The sequence below is a fragment of the Haematobia irritans genome, chromosome 3 (assembly GCF_050003625.1).
Source record: "Haematobia irritans isolate KBUSLIRL chromosome 3, ASM5000362v1, whole genome shotgun sequence".
NCBI classification, from domain to species: Eukaryota; Metazoa; Arthropoda; class Insecta; order Diptera; family Muscidae; genus Haematobia; species Haematobia irritans.
Window position 1 is genome coordinate 199,428,672 of NC_134399.1, and position 21,693 is coordinate 199,450,364.

At 34.2% G+C, this 21,693-nt stretch overlaps 1 protein-coding gene across 3 annotated transcripts in view; it reads left to right on the top strand.

The window, feature by feature from the left end:
* Positions 1 to 21,693, top strand: part of LOC142231540 (uncharacterized) — a 134,045-nt gene that overhangs the window by 111,006 nt on the left and 1,346 nt on the right. For all 3 annotated transcript variants that reach the window (XM_075302167.1, XM_075302168.1, XM_075302169.1), the window contains 5 exons: positions 1,939 to 2,270; positions 3,044 to 3,177; positions 7,519 to 8,713; positions 8,788 to 8,982; positions 21,536 to 21,688. In XM_075302167.1, coding sequence (XP_075158282.1) covers positions 1,983 to 2,270; positions 3,044 to 3,177; positions 7,519 to 8,713; positions 8,788 to 8,982; positions 21,536 to 21,688 — 1,965 coding nt within the window. In that variant the 5' untranslated portion in view covers positions 1,939 to 1,982. The remainder of the gene's footprint in view (positions 1 to 1,938; positions 2,271 to 3,043; positions 3,178 to 7,518; positions 8,714 to 8,787; positions 8,983 to 21,535; positions 21,689 to 21,693) is intronic.

Consider the following 21,693-nt stretch of genomic DNA (forward strand, 5'->3'; position numbering starts at 1 on the left):
TATTGCCCAAATTGGTTCCGATATAAGTATATGTTTTTATACCCTCCACCATAGGATGGGGGTATATTAACTTTGTCATTCCGTTTGTAACACATCGAAATATTGCTCTAAGACCCCATAAAGTATATATATTCTGGGTCGTGGTGAAATTCTGAGTCGATCTAAGCATGTCCGTCCGTCCGTCCGTCTGTCCGGCTGTCCGTCCGTCTGTGGAAATCACGCTAACTTCCGAACGAAACAAGCTATCGACTTGAAACTTGGCACAAGTAGTTGTTATTGATGTAGGTCGGATGGTATTGAAAATCGGCCATATCGGACCACGTTTACGTATAGCCCCCATATAAACCGATCCCCAAATTTGGCTTGGGGAGCCTCCCGGAGCAGCAAAATTCATCCGATCCGGTTGAAATTTGGTACCTGATGTTAGTATACGGCCTCTAACAACCATGCAAAAATTGGTCCATATCGGTCCATAATTATATATAGCTCCCATATAAACCGATCCCCAGATTTGACCTCCGGAGCCTCTTGGAGGGGAAAAATTCATCCGATCCGGTTGAAATGTGGTACCTGATGTTAGTATACGGTCTCTAACAACCATGCAAAAATTGGTCCATATCGGTCCATAATTATATATAGCCCCCATATAAACCGATCCCCAGATTTGACCTCCGGAGCCTCTTGGAGGGGCAAAATTCATCCGATCCTGTTGAAATTTGGTACCTGATGTTAGTATACGGCCTCTAACAACCATGCAAAAATTGGTCCATATCGGTTCATAATTATATATAGCTCCCATATAAACCGATCCCCAGATTTGACCTCAGGAGCCTCTTGGAGGAGCAAAATTCATCCGATCCAGTTGAAATTTGGTACATGGTGTTAGTATATGGTATCTAACAACCATGCAAAAATTGGTCCATATCGGTCCATAATTATATATAGCAAAAGTCATCCGATGCGGTTGAAATTTGGTACATTTTGTCAATATATGGCCTCTAACAGCCATGTAAAAATTGGTCAATATCGGTCTTTAGTTATATATAGCCGATGACTTATTACACAAAAATTGGTCCATATCGCCAAAAATAATCTACCAAAACTTTATTTCCATAGAAAATTTTGTCAAATTTTATTACTATAGAAAGTTGTGTCAAAATTTCATTTCTATAGAAAGTTTTGTCAAACGTTTATTTCTATAGAAATGTTTGTCAAAATTTTATTTCCATAGAAAGTTTTGTCAAAATTTTATTTTTATAGAAAATTTTGTAAAAAATTTATTTCTGTAGAAAATTTTGTCAACATTTTATTTCTATACAAAATTTTGTCAACATTTTACTTCCATAGAAAATTTTGTCAACATTTTATTTCTATAGAAAATTTTGTCAAAATTTTATTTCTATAGAAAATTTTGTCAAGTTTTCATTTCTATAGAAAATTTTGTCAAACTATATTATATACGTATTTAATCGGCCTTTTTTTGTTTAATATATACCCCGTATGGGCTAACTTACAATTTCGAAGACAGTGTTAAAAAGTTTTACGATACCTTGCCATCGGCAAGTGTTATCGCAACCCAAGTAATTCGATTGTGGATGACAGCCTTTAGTAGAAGTTCCTACGCAATCCATGGTGGAGGGTACATAAGATTCGGCCTGGCCGAACTTACGGCCGTATATACTTGTTATTTATATATAGAAACCAAGAAATTTGAAGTGGTGCAGAATAGGCCCAGCCCGAGACTTTAGACTTTCCTTACTTTTTTTTCATTGAGGAAAGTCATGGTCGATACTTTTCAACGTTGTCTTGCATATGGCTTACTCGTATAATATTAAACTTTTTCATTTTCAAATATGATAAAAAAATTACTAAAATTTACTAAAAGTATTTTTTTATGTTAAAATATTTTTTATATATATATTCCCCTTTTTCTTACAGTTCTAAGCATTTTCGTGGAAAATCGAAATCTAAGTTGATTACAAATGGCCACTTCAATACTCACTGATTGTAGTAGCTTTCAAGGCTCAACTACAAGCTCATCCAGTGACATTATGACAGGAACAACTGCAGCCTCATCTTGGTGTGCAATGCCGACATCAACGCGAATACGAATGGTGCGTTTATTTCGACCGCACACTCGCCGTGTACTAGTGACGCCCAATGCTACACCATCATATGGATTCTCTGTAAGGGGTGGTAAGGAATATGGTACCGGCTTCTTTGTATCGACAGTCGATCATAATAGTGAAGCTGAACAGAAAGGATTACGGGTAAGTTGAAGGGGGAGGGGGTAAATATGAGCCAGCCAGGTGGGCGACAAAATCCATGGAATGCGAAAGGAGAAAGTGATTTGTTTTTTTTTTGAGAAATTTCTTGAATGTCTAATTTAATTATGGATATTGTTTTTGTTTGTTTTCTTACAAATTATTTATGCTGACGATTAGTTGTGGTTCAATCACAAAGAAATGTCTTCAATGAGCTCTATAGCTTTAATTCAATTATCTGAAGAGTCAATGAATGTCTGCATGTGCGTAGTTTTTATGTATGGTACTCCACCTTCCTACATTAAAATTTTGATTTTCACTTTAGCAACGATAAGTTTGGTTACTTATTCCCAAGAATCATCACCATTTTGGGAGAGTCAATCACGTTCCACATAATATGAGTAAAACCTCTTAAGCCCATCATCATTGTTCTTTGACAAATACTGTGCGCATGCGCACTGCAAACTTCTGTAGAATGTATTTGGCCGCAACATGAATGTTAATTACAACATTCGATTATTTCTCCATTTGTTGCTATTGTCTTTTTGCTCTTTTCTCTTGTTTTTGTAAAAAGTGTTGTAGTTGAAAATCTGGGTCAATTTTTTGAAAACATCAAAGTAATCAAAGAGTTAGTGAGTAAGTGAGGGTACGTAATGATTCATTGCTGTGCGATTGTCATGCACATCTACCTGCATAAACTCGCGTGCCTGGCAATCCGCCTATTTCTGCCGGTTTATATGAGCGTTTAATGTATTTTTATGCTTTCTTCTTTTCCGCAGATCGGTGACCAGATATTGCGTATAAACGGATTTAGAATCGATGATGCCATTCACAAAGAATTCTGCCAACTTGTATCTAGTCAAGATCGTTTGGTCCTAAAAGTGCGCAGTGTGGGAATGCTGCCAACAAAAGAGTAAGTGGTCATTTGAAGATCAAGACAATGCATTAAGAAAAAAAATATTGCGGAAGCATTTGAGATCTTTCTTTATAAACAATTTAAATTTTTAATAATTTACACCATTTGTAACCCCAAAAGATTGGCAGTTTTGTATATCCGTAATATTCCTTGTAAAAAAGATTTTTGAATATATGTAGGTATGTCTTTCTAACAGGTTGGCTGATAAGTCCCCGGTCTAATAAAGAAAAACAAAAATTTTTTTGTTTTCAAAATTCGTTTTTATTATTCAACATAGTTCCCTTCAAGAGCGATACAACGATTATAACGACCTTCCAATTTTTTGATACCATTTTGGTAGTACTCCTTCGGTTTTGCCCCAAAATAGGCCTCAGTTTCGGCGATCACCGCTTCAGTGCAGCCATTTTTTCCCCTGCGAGCATCCTTTTGAGGTCTGGGAACAAGAAAAAGTCGCTGGGACCAGATCTGGAGAATACGGTGGGTGGGGAAGTACTACGAAGCCCAATTCATAAATGTTTGCCATCGTTCTCAATAACTTGTGGCACGGTGTGTTGTCTTGGTGGAAATACACTTTTTTCTTCTTCATATGGGGCCGTTTTGCCGCGATTTCGACCTTCAAACGCTCCAATAACGCCATATAATAGTCACTGTTGATGGCTTTTCCCTTCTCAAGATAATCGATAAAAATTATTCCATGCGCATCCCAAAACAGAGGCCATTACTTTGCCAGCGGACTTTTGAGTCTTTCCACGCTTCGGAGACGGTTAACCGGTCGCTGTCCACTCAGCCGACTGTCGATTGGACTCAGGATTGTAGTGATGGAGCCATGTTTCATCCATTGTCACATATCGACGAAAAAACTTGGGTGTATTACGAGTTAACAGCTGCAAACACCGCTCAGCATCATTAACACGTTGTTGTTTTTGGTCAAATGTGAGCTCGCGCGGTACCCATTTTGCACAGAGCTTCCGCATATCCAAATATTGATGAATGATATGACCAACACATTCCTTTGATATCTTTAAGGCCTCTGCTATCTCGATCAACTTCATTTCATTCAAAATCATTTTGTGGATTTTTTTGATGTTTTCGTCGGTAACCACCTCTTTCGGGCGTCCACTGCGTTCACCGTCCTCCGTGCTCATTTCACCAAGCTTGAATTTTGCATACCAATTAATTATTGTTGATTTCCCTGGGGCAGAGTCCGGAAACTCATTATCAAGCCAAGTTTTTGCTTCCACCGTATTTTTCCCTTCAGAAAACAGTATTTTATCAAAACACGAAATTCCTTTTTTCCATTTTTTCACAATAACAAAAGTTGCTTCACAAAAGACGCTCTATCTCACAAACTAATTGAATACTAGCGATGTTATCTATGTGTCAGACCGGGGACTTATCAACCAACCTGTTAGAATATTGTCTAGTTGTCAGTTTTCAAAATATCGCCATAGTTTATAAGATATTTAAACGAGATTTTAGATTTACTTAGGCAAGCGAATGTTATGTGACCCATGGTTACAGATGGGACATACGTCAGCTACATTGCTCTCAATCACTGATAGGTAGAAATTAAGGCGGCTTTATTCGCCTGATCTTAGTTGCGCCAAAACTATCCTGGTCTGCCGTTGGAGGTCTCTTTCCTCCGGTGCTATGGGCGGTGATTGAGCTCCGAGAACAGGATAAACCTTGTAGCTTCTCACCACTTAAGCTACAGTATCCCCATGCATCCTGTTCAGACCTGTCTGGTATGCTGACTTGTCCATAGATTCTCTTGTGTAACGCTGTGTCTCGCGCTCTAGAAGGGTAAGATCAACCCTCACATTCCTGAGTGATGGTTACCTATCCACAAGATGGAGATTTGGATGACCACTGCAATAGAAGCCCAGTAGATACTGCTTTGATATCATTTAATTGTGTTTGCGCACTGGGTCTCCACATAAAGGTGACCCAGTATATGTAGTCAACAAGGTATCATTGTCCGCACCCGAAGTGCTCCAGGAAAGCGACTTGAGGACCTTGTTTCTATCGCGGAGCTTTTCACAAATATTAGCGGAATGGACAGATGACTTAAAAAGACTGTCGAATGTTATCCCAAGAATCTTGGGATAGTTTGTAGTCGAAACATCTAGCCGTCGACTCTGATATTCAACTGCCCGCATACTCCTGCGGTCCTTGTAGTATATAATGTGGCTAAGGAATTGATGGCGGAAAACCACAAATTTCTAGTAGTGAAATAACTGGTAAGATCAGCAAGGTAGATGTTTAATTTGATATTATCTAAACGCCCTCAGAAAGGAGTGGATTACATGATAGATACAGATTGAACAGTGTTGGAGATAGCATCCCACCTTAGGGAACTCCCTGTTTTACTATACGGGGTTTCGATTTTTATCTCTAAATTCCACGTACGACTGGCGCCCGCACAGATAATTAAGAATCCAACGTTTGGTTCCTGTCGGTAGGCTCGACTTCTCAATGTTCTCGATGAGTATTGCACCGTTGAGCATGTGGAATGCCTTCGATAGATCAAGCGCCACGTAGACCGTCCTGTGAAACGGCTTGGGCTGGTTGAGTCCCCTATTTAGGTATGCTGAAATGGCATGCAAAACCGTTGTTGTGCTATGCACTTTCCTGAATCTATGTTAATTTTTGGCAACTGGAAAATTCTCCACAAGGCTGGGGAGGAGTACAACCTAAAGTATCTTCGGTATTTATGAGAGAAGAGAGATCGGTCGATACGAATCCCCCTTGCTGGAGTCTTTGGCTTCAGTAGTGGAATCACATGGTATTTATGTGAGAAGAGAGATCAGTCGATACGAATCCCCCTTGCTGGAGTCTTTGGCTTCAGTAGTGGAATCACATGGGTTATAATGAGTGATTCCAAGGATAAATTGAGAAGTCTGGTCAAGTAATCAACTTCCAGTATTCCCGGATGCTTTAGCATTAGCATAGAAATTCCGTCGGGCCCAGCGCCGTGGATGGTTTTGCTCTGTTGATGACATTGGTAACTTCGGCTGGGGTAAATTGTGGCATTTCGCTGGCTAGAGATCACGGATGCGACAAATGGCTCTCCCTTTCGCTTTATCACTCTCGGGATGCTTAATAAACTGTCGGTTTTTAAAACCTCGCGCATGTCTTCCGATGCGGTTCCCCAGACTTAGCTTTGTCTCTTGGATTGCCGCAACCCTGATTCTCTTCCAATTCATAAAATCTACAATCTCACTAATCTTGACAATGAGCCCGTTGCAATTGCAAAAATGATGCACTTTTCGGACCTGGTACAACAATATTCCGTGTCGATGCTACGGCGAGGAATATTGGGCGGGAGAAGTCGGTGAGGTCAAGGAGTCGGATGACCCACTGCTGCTGTCGTTGCTACAGCATCCGGGTTAGTGGCACTATACTCCCGTAGCGATCTTAGGCCGCACCAGCTCCGGAAATGCACCCATTCCAAGCACCGGTTACACCTCATCGAAACCGAACGGTTTCGGCAGACTGACAAGTACCATGGACCGGAGTTTTCCTATATCCCGCTTCGCTCCAAAAGCAAAAGGAGAAGGCTCCATGGGATGCACCTCCTCCAACCCCAAAAAATAGATGGAACAACACGTACACTGATGTGTCAGTCGCTGGACGATGAACTGGACCCATCGGGACAAGGCGATGCTGAGAACCTGCTGCAGTCCACTGTTTCCTCGGTTTCTTCGTTAAGGTTAGGTTAGAGTGGCAGTCGCTTATGTCAGGATCCCCATAAGGTGAAAAGTTTTCCCATAAGGAGAACAGAAAACCACGTTTTAACTATCAGAAATGTCATCATTATAAATTTGTTCTCTTTATGGTACATGGTAGTCGCTTTCGGACCTTTTGGAGGTACGTTACTTTGAAACTAGTTTTAACACTTGCCGTCGAAGGTGAGGAGTCATCGCACAAATCATCTAAAGACTCCTTGAGATTTAATTGCACAAGGCTAATGGATTTCCAAATGTGATAAAAACTAATATAAGAGTCCGATCTCACTGGCAGTAGTTCTTTAAGAGAATGTGATATATAGAGCAAATTATTGTTCGATCTTCTTGCTTCAAGTTATGTGGCAAAGTACCATTGGATTATCCTGGTCTTTTCACATTAAAGTTATTTTGTTATTGAGAGAAAAGAGGATACTGAACCAGGGCCTACAGCAAACAACAACCGAAGGCAGACGAAATTGAACTAGGGATATACAAGTTGAAAAGAGACTTTTTGTCCTCAAGCATAATATTTGTTACACAAATTTTGTTCTTATATGCAAATGCTTATTAAGAAGTCTTTCCTTATTTTTCACTCTCTTTCTCTCTCCAGTAACGATGCCGATGGCCTCTCATGGAGTGTCGTCAAAGCTCCCAGCATTAGTAGTACCCCATCAGAATGCTCTTTTCAATCCACCACCAGTACAGATAACTCAGGCCTACGTAATCGCAATGAGCGGGTTGTGAATATTGTTCTCAATGTTGCACCACGTACCAAATTGGGTTTGGGTATATGTAAAGGTCCCGAATGGAAACCTGGAATATTTGTACAATTTACAAAAGAGAAAAGTGTGGCTCGCGAAGCAGGACTACGACCAGGAGATCAAATTCTAACAGTCAACAGTATAGATTTCTCCGATGTTCTATTCAGCGAAGCGGTAGCAGTAATGAAAAGTTCCAATAAATTGGATATGACTGTACACAAGGGAGCTGGATGTGATCTATTCCCGGGAGAATCTAGTGGTTATAATAGTTCAGCCAGTTCTGTGACAGGTGATCAAAGTCCTTGTTGGGGTGATGTAAAATCGAAACGTTTAACATCGGTTCGAGAAGAGTCCACAATTGCAGCAACACCACCATCCCCACCCCATCATTCATCCAGTGTGGCTAAACATAATTCTTGGAATCAAGCACTCTATGAAAATGAGCCTAGATCCAGATCAAAATCAAATGCGGAAAGATCTACCAGATCAACAGATAATAATTCCAAATCCAATGCCACATTGACAAATATAACGAAATCCCATAAGGAAATAAATAAAACAATAATAAAACTCTCGGAAAGTGGAACTTCCATTAACAACACATTTGTGGCCAATACACCACACAGTGGTAGCAGTACAGACACATTGAGAAATGCTTCGGGTAATTATTCGGATATTAGTTCTTCATATGACTATAATGCTGCAACCTTGACAAAGAATAGCCAGCCTTATAGTGAAATCCACAAAAATACACCACCTGTACCTCCACCAATTGCCATACAAAATTCTGTATCATCACCAACAATGCATCAGAATTCCTCTAGCCATCCATATACGCATAAAGAAGCACCAGTAAAAGTGGGAGGTTTAGCTTCCACAATGCAGAGATATGCTTCATTGGGTAACTATGTGGCAATAAATGAGTTGCCTTCATCCAATACACAGTCCACAAATAATGAAATGAAGGAAATCCCTGGATCTCCGCCAACGGATAGTTGTAGTCTCTCAAATGCAATTACGGAGGAGTTAAAGAAACGCAAAGCGGTAAGTAAACTTTTGGAACAGCGTTAAGAAGTTCAGATATGTTAATGACCTTCAATTTCCTTTGTATTTTTTAGAAACGTCAACCCAGTTCTCAACCATCACAACGTAGTGATGTTCTGACAACAATAAGTGAACAAAAGAGCCCCAAACCCCAAAATACTCTCATAGGAGCTGGAGACCAACATAGTGCTCTTATGAATGAGTTCAAACAGGCCCACAAACGAATGTTTAAGAATGGTTTCAGAGACTCTGTAGCTGAGGAAAATAAGGTAAGGAAAATCGTCTTTGTGTGATAAAATCGAATCAAATCGACTTTTGATGTTAGTCAAGAACGAGTATAAAAAGTTTGCTGTTCATTGCGCTATATAAAGTGTAATGGTTAGCATACCCGTGGGTTCAACCCAGTTTCGACCGAACTCCAAAAAGTTTTTTTCGGCGGTGGATTATTCTCTCTCAGTAATACTGGTGACATTTCCGTGTGTTTCAAAGCTTTACTAAGTGGTTTCGCCGCAATGTGGAACACTGTTCGGACTCGGTCCCTTGTCATTGAGCTAAACATAGAGCTGCCCGATTAGCTCTCACCAGTATGATATCACAATGGACTGAATAGTCTAAGTAAGCCTGAAATATCGGGCTGCCGCTATAACCTAACCTAACCTAACTTCTTTATATTCTTGATCAAGGAGAAATTCCAAGATGATCTAACAATATTCGTCGATCGAATATTGTGTAACATATACCCCAAACACATTTTGCTTCAAGCATATATATTTTCAAGATTGGTGCAAACAAAATATTGTTGGTATTGTTCAAACATATTATGTTTCACCTTAGGGCATACATTGGAATTAAAAAATTTTAATGAAATTTTCTTTGTGTGGATATATTTTTAAGGCGCCAATTGGTTACTTCCATTGTTTTACTTGCAGCATACTCTCTAGGTCTCTCTTTCTAAACACATATATGTTTATAGGCTATTTCCAAATTAATATATGATTGCATCTAAACATACTATATTTACAAACATTTTATGTCCCAAACATAATATGTTCTAACATATTAACATATATGTCCCAAACATGTTATGCTAGTTTATGAACATTATATGCTTGCACTCAAAAACATTGGGTTAAACATTTTGAGTTCAAAACATATAATTTTTACACCCAAACATATGAAAAACAGTCTTTTTCGACCGTGTAGATCATCAGAAATTTTGCACAAATTAGATTGCAGCTCATGTTCAGAGATGTACAATATTAGCCCCGCCATTTGGTTTCTTAAGCATCTGGTCAATGCGATTTTTATCCAGTATTTTATCTCAGTATTCGAATGATATATAATTAAAGATGAATGCGTGCCACGAAATTGACGTCACTCACGAGGCTCATGTAAGTAGAGCGTTTGGTTGCGATAAGGATACCTTGGAGCATTACGAGATATAAATCTCTCTGCATGGGCCAACTTGAAAATAGTGATTGGAGAGAAGACAGATTTCCTCTAATGAAAGAAAGAACGTTTGCAAGAATGACTTAGAACCCAAACTAAGTGGAATACTGATTTAGTCTTGTGTCAACAAACATGAGATGGAGAACATAACAGGTTGGGTGATAAGTCCCCGGTCTAACAAAGAAAAACACATTTTTTTGTCAAAATTAGTTTTTATTATATTCCGTTCAAGAGCGATACAACGATTATAACGACCTTCCAATTGTTTGATACCATTTTGGTAGTACTCCTTCGGTTTTGCCTCAAAATAGGCCTCAGTTTCGGCGATCACCTCTTCATTGCAGCCAAATTGTTTCCCTGCGAACATTCTTTACAATATTAGCCCCGCCATTTGGTTTCTTAAGCATCTGGTCAATGCGATTTTTATCCAGTATTTTATCTCAGTATTCGAATGATATATAATTAAAGATGAATGCGTGCCACGAAATTGACGTCACTCACGAGGCTCCTGTAAGTAGAGCGTTTGGTTGCGATAAGGATACCTATCGCACCTACCTGGAGCACTACGAGATATAAATCTCTCTGCATGGGCCAACTTGAAAATAGTGATTGGAGAGAAGACAGATTTCCTCTAATGAAAGAAGAGAACGTTTGCAAGAATGACTTAGAACCCAAACTAAGTGGAATGCTGATTTAGTCTTGTGTCAACAAACATGAGACGGAGAACATAACACATTTTTTTGTCAAAATTAGTTTTTATTATTCAACATAGTTCCGTTCAAGAGCGATACAACGATTATAACGACCTTCCAATTGTTTGATACCATTTTGGTAGTACTCCTTCGGTTTTGCCTCAAAATAGGCCTCAGTTTCGACGATCACCTCTTCATTGCAGCCAAATTGTTTCCCTGCGAACATCCTTTTGAGGTCTGAGAACAAGAAAAAGTCGCTGGGGGCCAGATCTGGAGAATACGGTGGGTGGGGAAGCAATTCAAAGCCCAATTCATGAATTTTTTTTCCATCGTTCTCAATGACTTGTGGCACGGTGCGTTGTCTTGGTGGAACAACACTTTTTTCTTCTTCATATGGGGCCGCTTTGCCGCGATTTCGACCTTCAAACGCTCCAATAACGCCATATAGTAGTCACTGTTGATGGTTTTTCCCTTCTCAAGATAATCGATAAAAATTATTCCATGCGCATCTCAAAAAACAGAGGCCATTACTTTGCCAGCTGACTCTTGAGGCTTTCCACGCTTCGGAGACGGTTTGTCCCAAATACATACATTTAAATATCACTCGATCTGGACAGAATTTGATAGACTTCTACAAAATCTATAGACTCAAAATTTAAGTCGGCTAATGCACTAGGGTGGAACACAATGTTAGTAAAAACAAGTAAGAAAAGTCTAAAGTCGGGCGGGGCCGACTATATTATACCCTGCACCACTTTGTAGATCTAAATTTTTGATACCATATCACATCCATCAAATGTGTTGAGGGCTATATATAAAGGTTTGTCCCAAATACATACATTTAAATATTAACATACTCGATCTGGACAGAATTTGATAGACTTCTACAAAATCTACAGACTCAAAATTTAAATCACGAAATTAATTGATCCAATTATTTTTTTAATTGAAATGTCTTCAATCACAGAAATGATAGTATCAATTAAAAAATTAATTGAAAGTCAATTAAAAATTAATTGATCCAATTAAAAGAATTAATTGATAATATTAATTTGTGTGATTGATTTTTGTTTCAATTAAAAAATTTGCTGAACCGATTAAACTTTTAATTAAATATTTTCTTAAACTCAATTAAAATTTTAACTGGAAACATTTTCGCAAAATTTTTTTCTGTGTACACTAGGGTGTAACACAATGTTAGTAAAAAAAAAAATATGGAAAACATTTAAATCTGAAGCAATTTAACGAAACTTCGCCAAAGTTTATTTATGATTTATCGCTCGATATATATGTATTAGAAATTTAGGAAAATTAGAGTAATTTTTACAACTTTTCGACTAAGCAGTGGCGATTTTACAAGGAAAATGTTGGTATTTTGACCATTTTTGTCCAAATCAGAAAAACATATATATGGGAGCTATATCTAAATCTGAACCGATGTCAACCAAATTTGGCACGCATAGCTACAATGCTAATTCTACTCCCTGTGCAAAATTTCTACTAAATCGGAGCAAAAAATTGGCCTCTGTGGTCATATGAGTGTAAATCGGGCGAAAGCTATATATGGGAGCTAAATCTAAATCTGAACCGATTTCAACCAAATTTGGCACGCATAGCTATAATGCTAATTCTACTCCCTGTGCAAAATTTCAACCAAATTGGGGTAAAACTACAGTGTGGAGCAGGGTATAAAAATGAATGGTCAGGTACATGATTTTCCCGACAATTTAATGGTCTCAAATTCTATCATTTAAATGATAGAACATGTTTGCGGTATTTGAGAACCATCCAAATGCTTATTGCCACCATACATTTTTCTCCGCTCGAAAACTATTTTTACAAAGACAAAATACATGGTTTTCGCGGCAATTACATGATCTAGATAAGCATTAAATGAATGTGGCAACCATGTCTAAACATGGTTTTTCTGTGCGTGTGGGAATTTCATTTTATAGGACTAACTCAAAAAATTTTTTCATACCCTCCACCAAGGATGGGGGTATATTAACTTTGTCATTCCGTTTGTAACACATCGAAATATTGCTCTAAGACCGCATAAAGTATATATATATATATATATATATATATATATATATATATATATATATATATATATATATATATATATGTATATATATATATATATATATATATATATATATATATATATATATATATATATATATATATATATATATATATATATATATATATATATATATATATATATATATATATATATATATATATATATATATATATATTTCGTGGTGAAATTGTGAGTCGATCTGAGCATGTCCTTCCGTCCGTCCGTCTGTTGAAATCACGCTAACTTCCGAACGAAACAAGCTATTGACTTCAAACTTGGCACAAGTAGTTGTTATTGATGTAGGTCGGATGGTATTGCAAATGGGCCATATCGGTTTACTTTTACGTATAGCCCCCATATAAACGGACCCCCAAATTTGGCTTGCGATTCCTCTAAAAGAAGCAAATTTCATCCGATCCGGCTGAAATTTGGTACATGATGTTAGTATATGGTCTCTAACAACCACGTAAAGATTGGTCCATATCAGTCCACTTTTACGTATAGCCCCCATATAAACGGACCCCCAAATTTGGCTTGCGATTGCTCTAAAAGAAGCAAATTTCATCCGATCCGGCTGAAATTTGGTACATGGTGTTAGTATATGGTCTCTAACAACCATGCAAAAATTGGTCCACATCGGTCCATAATTATCTATAGCCCCCATATAAACCGATCCCCCGATTTGGCGTGCGGAGCCTCTAAGAGATGCAAATTTCATCCGATCCGGCTGAAATTTGGTACATGGTGTTGGTATATGTTCTCTAATGACCATGCAAAAATTGGTCCACATCGACCCATAATTATATATAGCCCCCATATAAGGCGATCCCCAGATTTGAACTCCGGAGCTTCATAGAGGAGCAAAATTCATTCGATCCCGTTGAAATTTGGTACGTAGTGTTAATATAAGAATTGGTCCATATCGGTCCATAATTATATATACCCCCCATATAAACCGTTCCCCAGATTTGATCTCCGGAGCCTCTTGGAGGAGCAAAATTCATCCGATCCGGTTGAAATTTGCAACGTGGTGTTAGTATAAGGCCGCTAATAACCATGCCAAAATTGGTCCATATCGGTCTATAGTTATATATAGCCGATCCCCAATCACACAAAAATTGGTCCATATCGGTTTATAATCATGGTTGCCACTCGAGCCAAAATTAATCTACTAAAATTTTATTTTTATAGAAAACATTGTCAAAATGTTATTTCTATAGAAAATTTTGTCAAAATTTTATTTTTATAGAAAACATTGTCAAAATTTTATTTCTATAGAAAATTTTGACACAATTTTATTTCTATAGAAAATTCTGTCGAAATTTTATTTCTATAGAAAATTTTTTCCAAATTTTATATCTGTAGAAAATTTTGTCAAAATTTTACTTCTATAGAAAATGTTGTCAAAATTTTATTTTGTCAAAATTTTATTTCTATAGAAACTTTAAACTTAATTATATACGTATTTAATCGGCCTTTTTTAGTTTAATATATACCACGTATGGACTATGTGGTATATATTACGGTGTTAGGAAGTTTTAAGATACCTTGCCATCGGCTTCAGTAGAAGTTTCTACGCAATCCATGGTGGAGGGTACATAAGCTTCGGCCTGGCCGAACTTACGGCCGTATATACTTGTTTTTTTTTTTTTTTAATTTTCTGGCTATTTCCATCTTTCATCATATATTTCTTTATTTTACGTGGTTTATTTAGTTCTCAGTACCTTTTTTGTAATACAAATAATGTAGAAGAAATTATTCGATTTTATATTTTTTTAAAATTGTATCTTTCCTCCAGACGGAGAATCAAACCGCGGACCATATTGTTTAACTCAACACACAATTATCGCTTTATACATCAAATCAACGCATACAATCAAGTGGCTTCTATTTATATTGTTGGACACACTCAAGCCGATGTAAAGAAACTTTACTTAAAGAAAACAAACCACTTTAGTCAGACCAACAGAAATAATTTCATTTTACATATATACCAAAAAATAGTAAGATTTTGTAACAAATAATTTTTATGGGTTATAAATGTTTGAAATTCAAAAGAATCTGTAACAAAAGAACAAAGTTTGTCATATCCGTTCTCCAAACATTTTTTTCACCGATATATGCATTGATATGATTCACTGAATTCGTATTCGCTGTTGTTTAGTCTGGCCGGGTGACATCTTCCAGTTCTTTTTATCTTATCTGGCCAATATCGAGAATATCGAGTTGTCTCTAACGTTGGGCCAAAAAAAAAAAATGTAATAACCCAATAACCAAAGCATGATAAGCTTGCAGAAGCAAAAGCAAGCAAAATACAACAACAATAACAGCAAAAAACAAATCAGCAAAGTTAAAACAACGAAACAATCAACCATCCATCCATCAACTAAACAAAAACAATAGATATAATTAATAATTATTTATTTCAATTCGAAACGTTGAAGTGTTAGGAGTTAACTCGTTCGTTGTAAGTGTCGTGCGTCCGTTGTTGACGTTTCCGTTTCCCGCCGTTTCCCCCCTTGGCTACTCTTCGCAACTTCGCTCACGCTACACTAAAGTGATTTCAAATTGTAACGAGCATTGTAACTTAAATTGGTAACAACAAAAGATACAACAGCAACAACATCAAAACTATGCAAAACTATTTTGACAATGAGGCAACAACGGCCTCCTCAACAACAGCAACAGAGGCAGAAAAAACAGTGCACGCTACAATGAAACCCGCTCGCAATGGCAAATGTTTAGTTACCTTCAGTACTTATGAGGTATGTGGTGGCCACGTCTTATGGGTAACTATACCGGCTAATAAAATTCTGTTGCAAAAGACTTGTTACGATTTTTGTAAAAAAAACATTTTTTAATATAGAATTGAATTCTACCATACATACACTGAAAGAATTTCCTTTTCTGAGGAACGAAATTTTGGGCCAGCAAACTTTTCATTTGACGCTAAAAATTTTCTTCAAAAGCAAAAACAAAATATTAAAGACTATATTTACATCGCTTTTCATAAATACGGGTATACAGAGAAAACTTTCAAATTTAGACACTCTGAATAAATGAACCGGTTATAAATGGAACCCTCCTTAATGTGGACAAAATTTGGTCAACCATGGGTGGTCACTTCTGAGAGTTTCCACTATATTTGCTCATCAATAAAACACCTTATGTTATAACAAAGTGAAGTCCTTTTGTCTAATATTTCGTTCGTGTAATAAAGGTCGTATTTGAGTGTAATAAAGGCAAAAGCGTTCGCAACTAAGGGTCGTGAAATATAAATCACAAAATATTAGACTGTGTCTCGACCCTATACCAAATTATTGAGCGGGATCGGAAAATTTTTCAGTACCAAATAATCTTGTATCTGAAAATTGGTAAACACTTAATATTATATGAAAATTTTATTAAGATTTTCATGGTTACGCACTGAGAGAAGAGCTTTCTTTTTTTGTGAAATTTTAGAAAAACGAAGTTATCTTGGCTGCCTATCGTAATCACGCTTCAACCTTTAATAGTGGAGCTATAGTGATGAAATGTGACACATAAGCCTTTTTTGCAAGCAGTTTAAATCGGATGATGGCTGAACCGACCTCCTGATTTTACTTTTGAGAGTCTCGTCGTCACAATTTTTCGATTTGTCTGAAATCATATGTGAAATCAAAGTGTTGTTTTGAGCCCATAAATAAATGAACCCAAAATGTACCGGTTCATACCACGGTTGCCACTAGTTCCAAAAATAATCTACAAATATTTGAAGAAAATTCCACCAAAAATCTACCAAATTTAAAAAAATCTTTTTTTTACCAAAATTTTATTGTTCAAGAAAATTTTACAAAATGTTATGTCTCTAAAAATTTTGTCCAAATTTTATTTCTCTAGAAAATGTTGCCAAAATGTTATTTCTATGGAATATTTTGCAAAAATTAAATTTCTATAGAAAATTTTGCAAAAATTTTATTTCTATAGAAAATTTTGCAAAAATTTTATTTCCATAGAAAATTTTGACAAAATTTTATTTCTATAGAAAATGTTGTCAAAATTTTACTTTTATAGTAAATGTTGTCAATATTTTATTTATATAGAAAATTTTGTCAAAATTTTATTTCTATAGAAAACTTTGTCAAAATTTTACTTCTATAGTAAATTTTGTCAAATGTTTTTTTATTTTTTTGTATAGAATTATCAAAATTTTATTTCTATAGAAAATTTGGTCAAAATTTTACTTCTATAGTAAATTTTGTCAAATGTTTTTTTTTTTTTTTTTTTTTGTATAGAAAGTACTATCAAAATGTTATTCCTATAGAAAATTTTGTCAAAATTTTATTTCATATTTAATTTTGTCACCATTTTACTTCTATAGTAAATTTTGTCAAAATATTATTTCTATAGAAAATTTTGTCAAAATTTTATTTCTATAGAAAATTTTGTCAAATGTTTTTTTTTTTTTTTGTATAGAACGTACTATCAAAATTTTATTTCTATAGAAAATTTTGCCAAAATTTTATTTCTATACAAAATTTTGTCAAAATTTTATTTCTATTGAAAATTTTGTCACCAATTTACTTCTATAGTAAATTTTGTCAAAATATTATTTCTATAGAAAATTTTGTCAAAATTTTATTTCTATAGAAAATTTTGTCAAAATTTTACTTCTATAGTAAATTTTGTCAAATGTTTTTTTTTTTTGTATAGAAAGTACTATCAAAATTTTATTTCTATAGAAAATTTTGTCAAAATTTTATTTCTATAGAAAATTTTGTCAAAATTTTATTTCTATTGAAAATTTTGTCAAAATTTTATTTCTATAGAAATTTTTGTAAAAATTTTATTTCTATAGAAATTTTTGTAAAAATTTTATTTCTATAGAAAATTTTGTAAAAATTTTATTTCTATAGTAAAATTTGTAAAAATTTTTCTTCTATAGTAGATTTTGTCAAAATTTTATTTGTATAGAAAGTATTATCATAATTTTATTTCTATAGGAAAATTTTGTCAAAATTTTATTCCTTTAGAAAATTTTACCAAAATTTTATTTCTATAAAAAATTTGCTAAATTATATTTCTATCGAAAAATTTAGCAAAATTTCATTTTTATGGAAAATTTTGCCAAAAATTTGTTTCTATTTCTGGATGATTATCGTTGACCTTTTTATTTATCTTTAAGAATTATTTTTCATAGTTTCGGCTATAGGTCGATTAAAAAACATAGATATGATGTTCTTCTTTTATTTTTATTTCCAATATTTCGGTTGACTTCGTCAAAACCGTTTTCAAGGCTGATGTGAAACAAAAAACAGAAAATTGTTTTTAAATTTAATTACAAAAATCACTAACAAACAAAACCAAACAATAAATTATGAAACTCTTATAATTTACATTTGTTCTAGTGTACACAGCTTCACACTCTGTTTTACACTGAATTTAACTTTCTATTGTGCTTTTGTATTGTATGTCTATAAATTCGAGCGCAGTTCATTCTCTCGTCAGGTGGAGTGTTGATAATGTGTAGCATCTCAAGAGTAAATCTGCATCTGTAATTGTTTTCGTAATTGTTTGTTTCTATAGAAAAGCAAAATTTTATTTCAATGAAAAATTTTATTTCTATAGCAAATTTTACCAAAATTTTATTTCTATGGAAAATTTCGACAAAAATTTGTTTCTATAGGAAAGTTTGCAAAATTTGATTTCTATGAAAAATTTTAACAAAAATTTTATTTCTATAGCAAATTTTGCCAAAATTTTATTTCTATGGAAAATGTTGCCAAAATTTTATTTCTATAGACAATTTTGTCAATTTTTTTATAGACAATTTTGTAAATTTTTTTTATGTAAAATTTTGCAAAAATTTTATTTCTATAGAAAAATTTGTCAAAATTTTATTTCTTTAGAAAAATTTGTCAAAATTTTATTTCTATAGAAAATTTTGTCAAAATTTTATTTCTATAGAAAATTTTGTCAAAATTTAATTTCTATAGAAAAATTTGTCAAAATTTTATTACTATAGAAAATTTTGTCAAAATGTTATATCTATAGAAAATTTTGCCAAAATTTTATTTCTATAGAAAATTTTGCTAAAATTTTATTTCTAGAGCAAATTTTGCCAAAATTTTATTTCTTGTTTTTATCTCAGCTTTAAAACCACTGTGTTGACTAAACTACAAGAGTAGCTTAACCAACAGAGGAAAAGAATGTTTGTCAAATTTATTTTGGCAAAGACTGCAAGATGGTTAGATGGACGCACGTTTCGGAATTACCACATTCCTCACCAGCATCCTCTACTTGCAGCAAAACTATGAACCAATTATCAGAATAAATTCAGGCAGTTCACTAAACCCATGGTGAACCACACTTGAACCTTCGGAAAAAAGGTTTATGAAAGCCGGCTTATGCCGAAATAAATTCATACAAATATTTCTCTTTTCCTTTGCCACTATCAATATATCATCGATTTGAGTGCAGTTGGCTGGGTTTATTTTGAGCGTGCTTCCTCTTACTTCATTCGTGTTTTGTTTTTTTATTGTGGGTTTGTACTTCAATCATATTTCACCATGGGTGTAGTGAACTGCTATATTCTATAGAAAAATTTACCAAAATTTTATTTCTAGAGCAAATTTTGCCAAAATTTTATTTACGAGTATTTAGAAAATTTTACAAAAAATTTTATTTATCTCGAAAATTTTGTCAAAATTTTATTTGTATAGAAAATTTTGGAAAAATTTTATTTCTATAGAAAATTTTACTTGTATAGAAAATATTATCAAAATTTTTTTTCTATAGAAAATTTGGTCAAAATTTCATTTCTATGGAAAATGTTGCCAACATTTTATTTCTATAGACAATTTTGTCAAAATTTTTTATAGACAATTTTGTCAAATTTTTTTTTTTAAATTTTGCAAAAATGTTATTTCTATCGAAAATTTTGCAAAAATTTTATTTCTATAGAAAAATTTGTCAAAATTTTATTTCTATAGAAAATTTTGTCAAAATTTTATTCGTATAAAAAATATTATCAAAATTTTTTATTTCTATAAAAAATTTTGTGAAAATTTTATTTCTATAGAAAATTTTGTCAAAATTTTATATCTATAGAAAATTTTGCCAAAATTTTATTTCTATAGAAAATATTGCCAAGATTTTATTTCTAGATCAAATTTGGCCAAAATTTTATTTCTAGAGCAGATTTTGCCAAAATTTTATTTCTATGGAAAATTTTGCCAAAATTTTATTTTTATAGACAATTTTGCCAAAATTTTACAAATATCAAAAAAATTGTCAATATATCATTTCTATAGAAAACTTTCTCAAAATTTTAGTTCTATACAAAATTGAAGTACCTATTAGTTGGAGAAGAATATTTTGCAACATCTACCAGTCAAAATTTAAATTCTATGGAAAATGTTGCCAAAATTTTATTTCTATAGACAATTTTGTCAACATTTTTTTTTATATAAAATTTTGCAAAAATTTTATTTCTATAGAAAATTTTGCAAAAATTTTATTTCGATAGAAGAATTTGTCAAAATTGTATTTCTATAGAAAAATTTGTCAAAATTTTATTTCTATAGAAAATTATGTTAAAATTTTATTCGTATAAAAAATATTATCAAAATTTTTTATTCCTATAAAAAATTTTGTCAAAATTTTATTTCTATAGAAAATTTTGTCAAAATTTTATAACTATAGAAAATGTTGCCAAAATTTTATTTCTATAGAAAATGTTGCCAAGATTTTATTTCTAGATCAAATTTTGCCAAAATTTTTTTTCTAGAGCAGATTTTGCCAAAATTTTATTTCTATGGAAAATTTTGCAAAATTTTATTTTTATAGAAAATTTCGCCAAAATTTTAGAAATATCAAAAAAATTGTCAAAATGTCATTTCTATAGAAAAAAAAAGTTTGTTTTATCGGTAGATTTTCCTGTCTCAGTAATGCTGGTGACATTTCTGAGTGTTTCGGAAATAACATCAAAGTTTACAAACAGTTTACATTTGTTCGATTTGGCTATCTTTGACACGAATTATGACCATGATATATTGAGTCCTTTTGGAATGTCCAGGGACTGTTTGTCTGTCCAGTACTTCAAAACTGTCTTTGGGTAATTTTCTCCGATAATATTCCACATTTATTTTTGTCCCACGGTCGAGGAATACAAGCGCAGAGCGACCATCGGCCGTTACTGGGCCCGCACCATTACCATCGGCGGTAATGGCTTCTTTAACAAATAAACCCAATCATTTTGTTTGTTATCAAACTGTTCAATTTGAAATGTCCTCTCCAGTCGAACTTTTCTTTGTGCATACCTAGCAATTTTTGGGACTTTAGTCCAAGCTCTCTTTTAATTGTTTGCATCCGTCCTAATGATATGTTCAGCTCACGAGCAATTTGGGTACTACGACGGCATGGATTTCGATCAAATCTGGTCTTCACTTTTTGGATAGTTTCTGGAGTTGTTATTGTTTTTTCGTTCACATTTTGGCAACAACCGTAACGAGCAATGGTACGAGAAAGAAAGGATTGATATACATATCAGCCATCCTGTACAAATGATTTAATTATCCATCTTTTTATAATCTACATTCTCCCTTTTTTCAGGATCGTCAAGAGGCCTTAAAACGAACAACAATGATGGATGATCCCACAACCTATAGGGCACAGGGTACGAAACAACCAATAGACCACCAAAACCAGCAATCCACCAGAAATGAAAACAACAATCATAACAGCAGTCATATACCTAAACCACCGGTAAA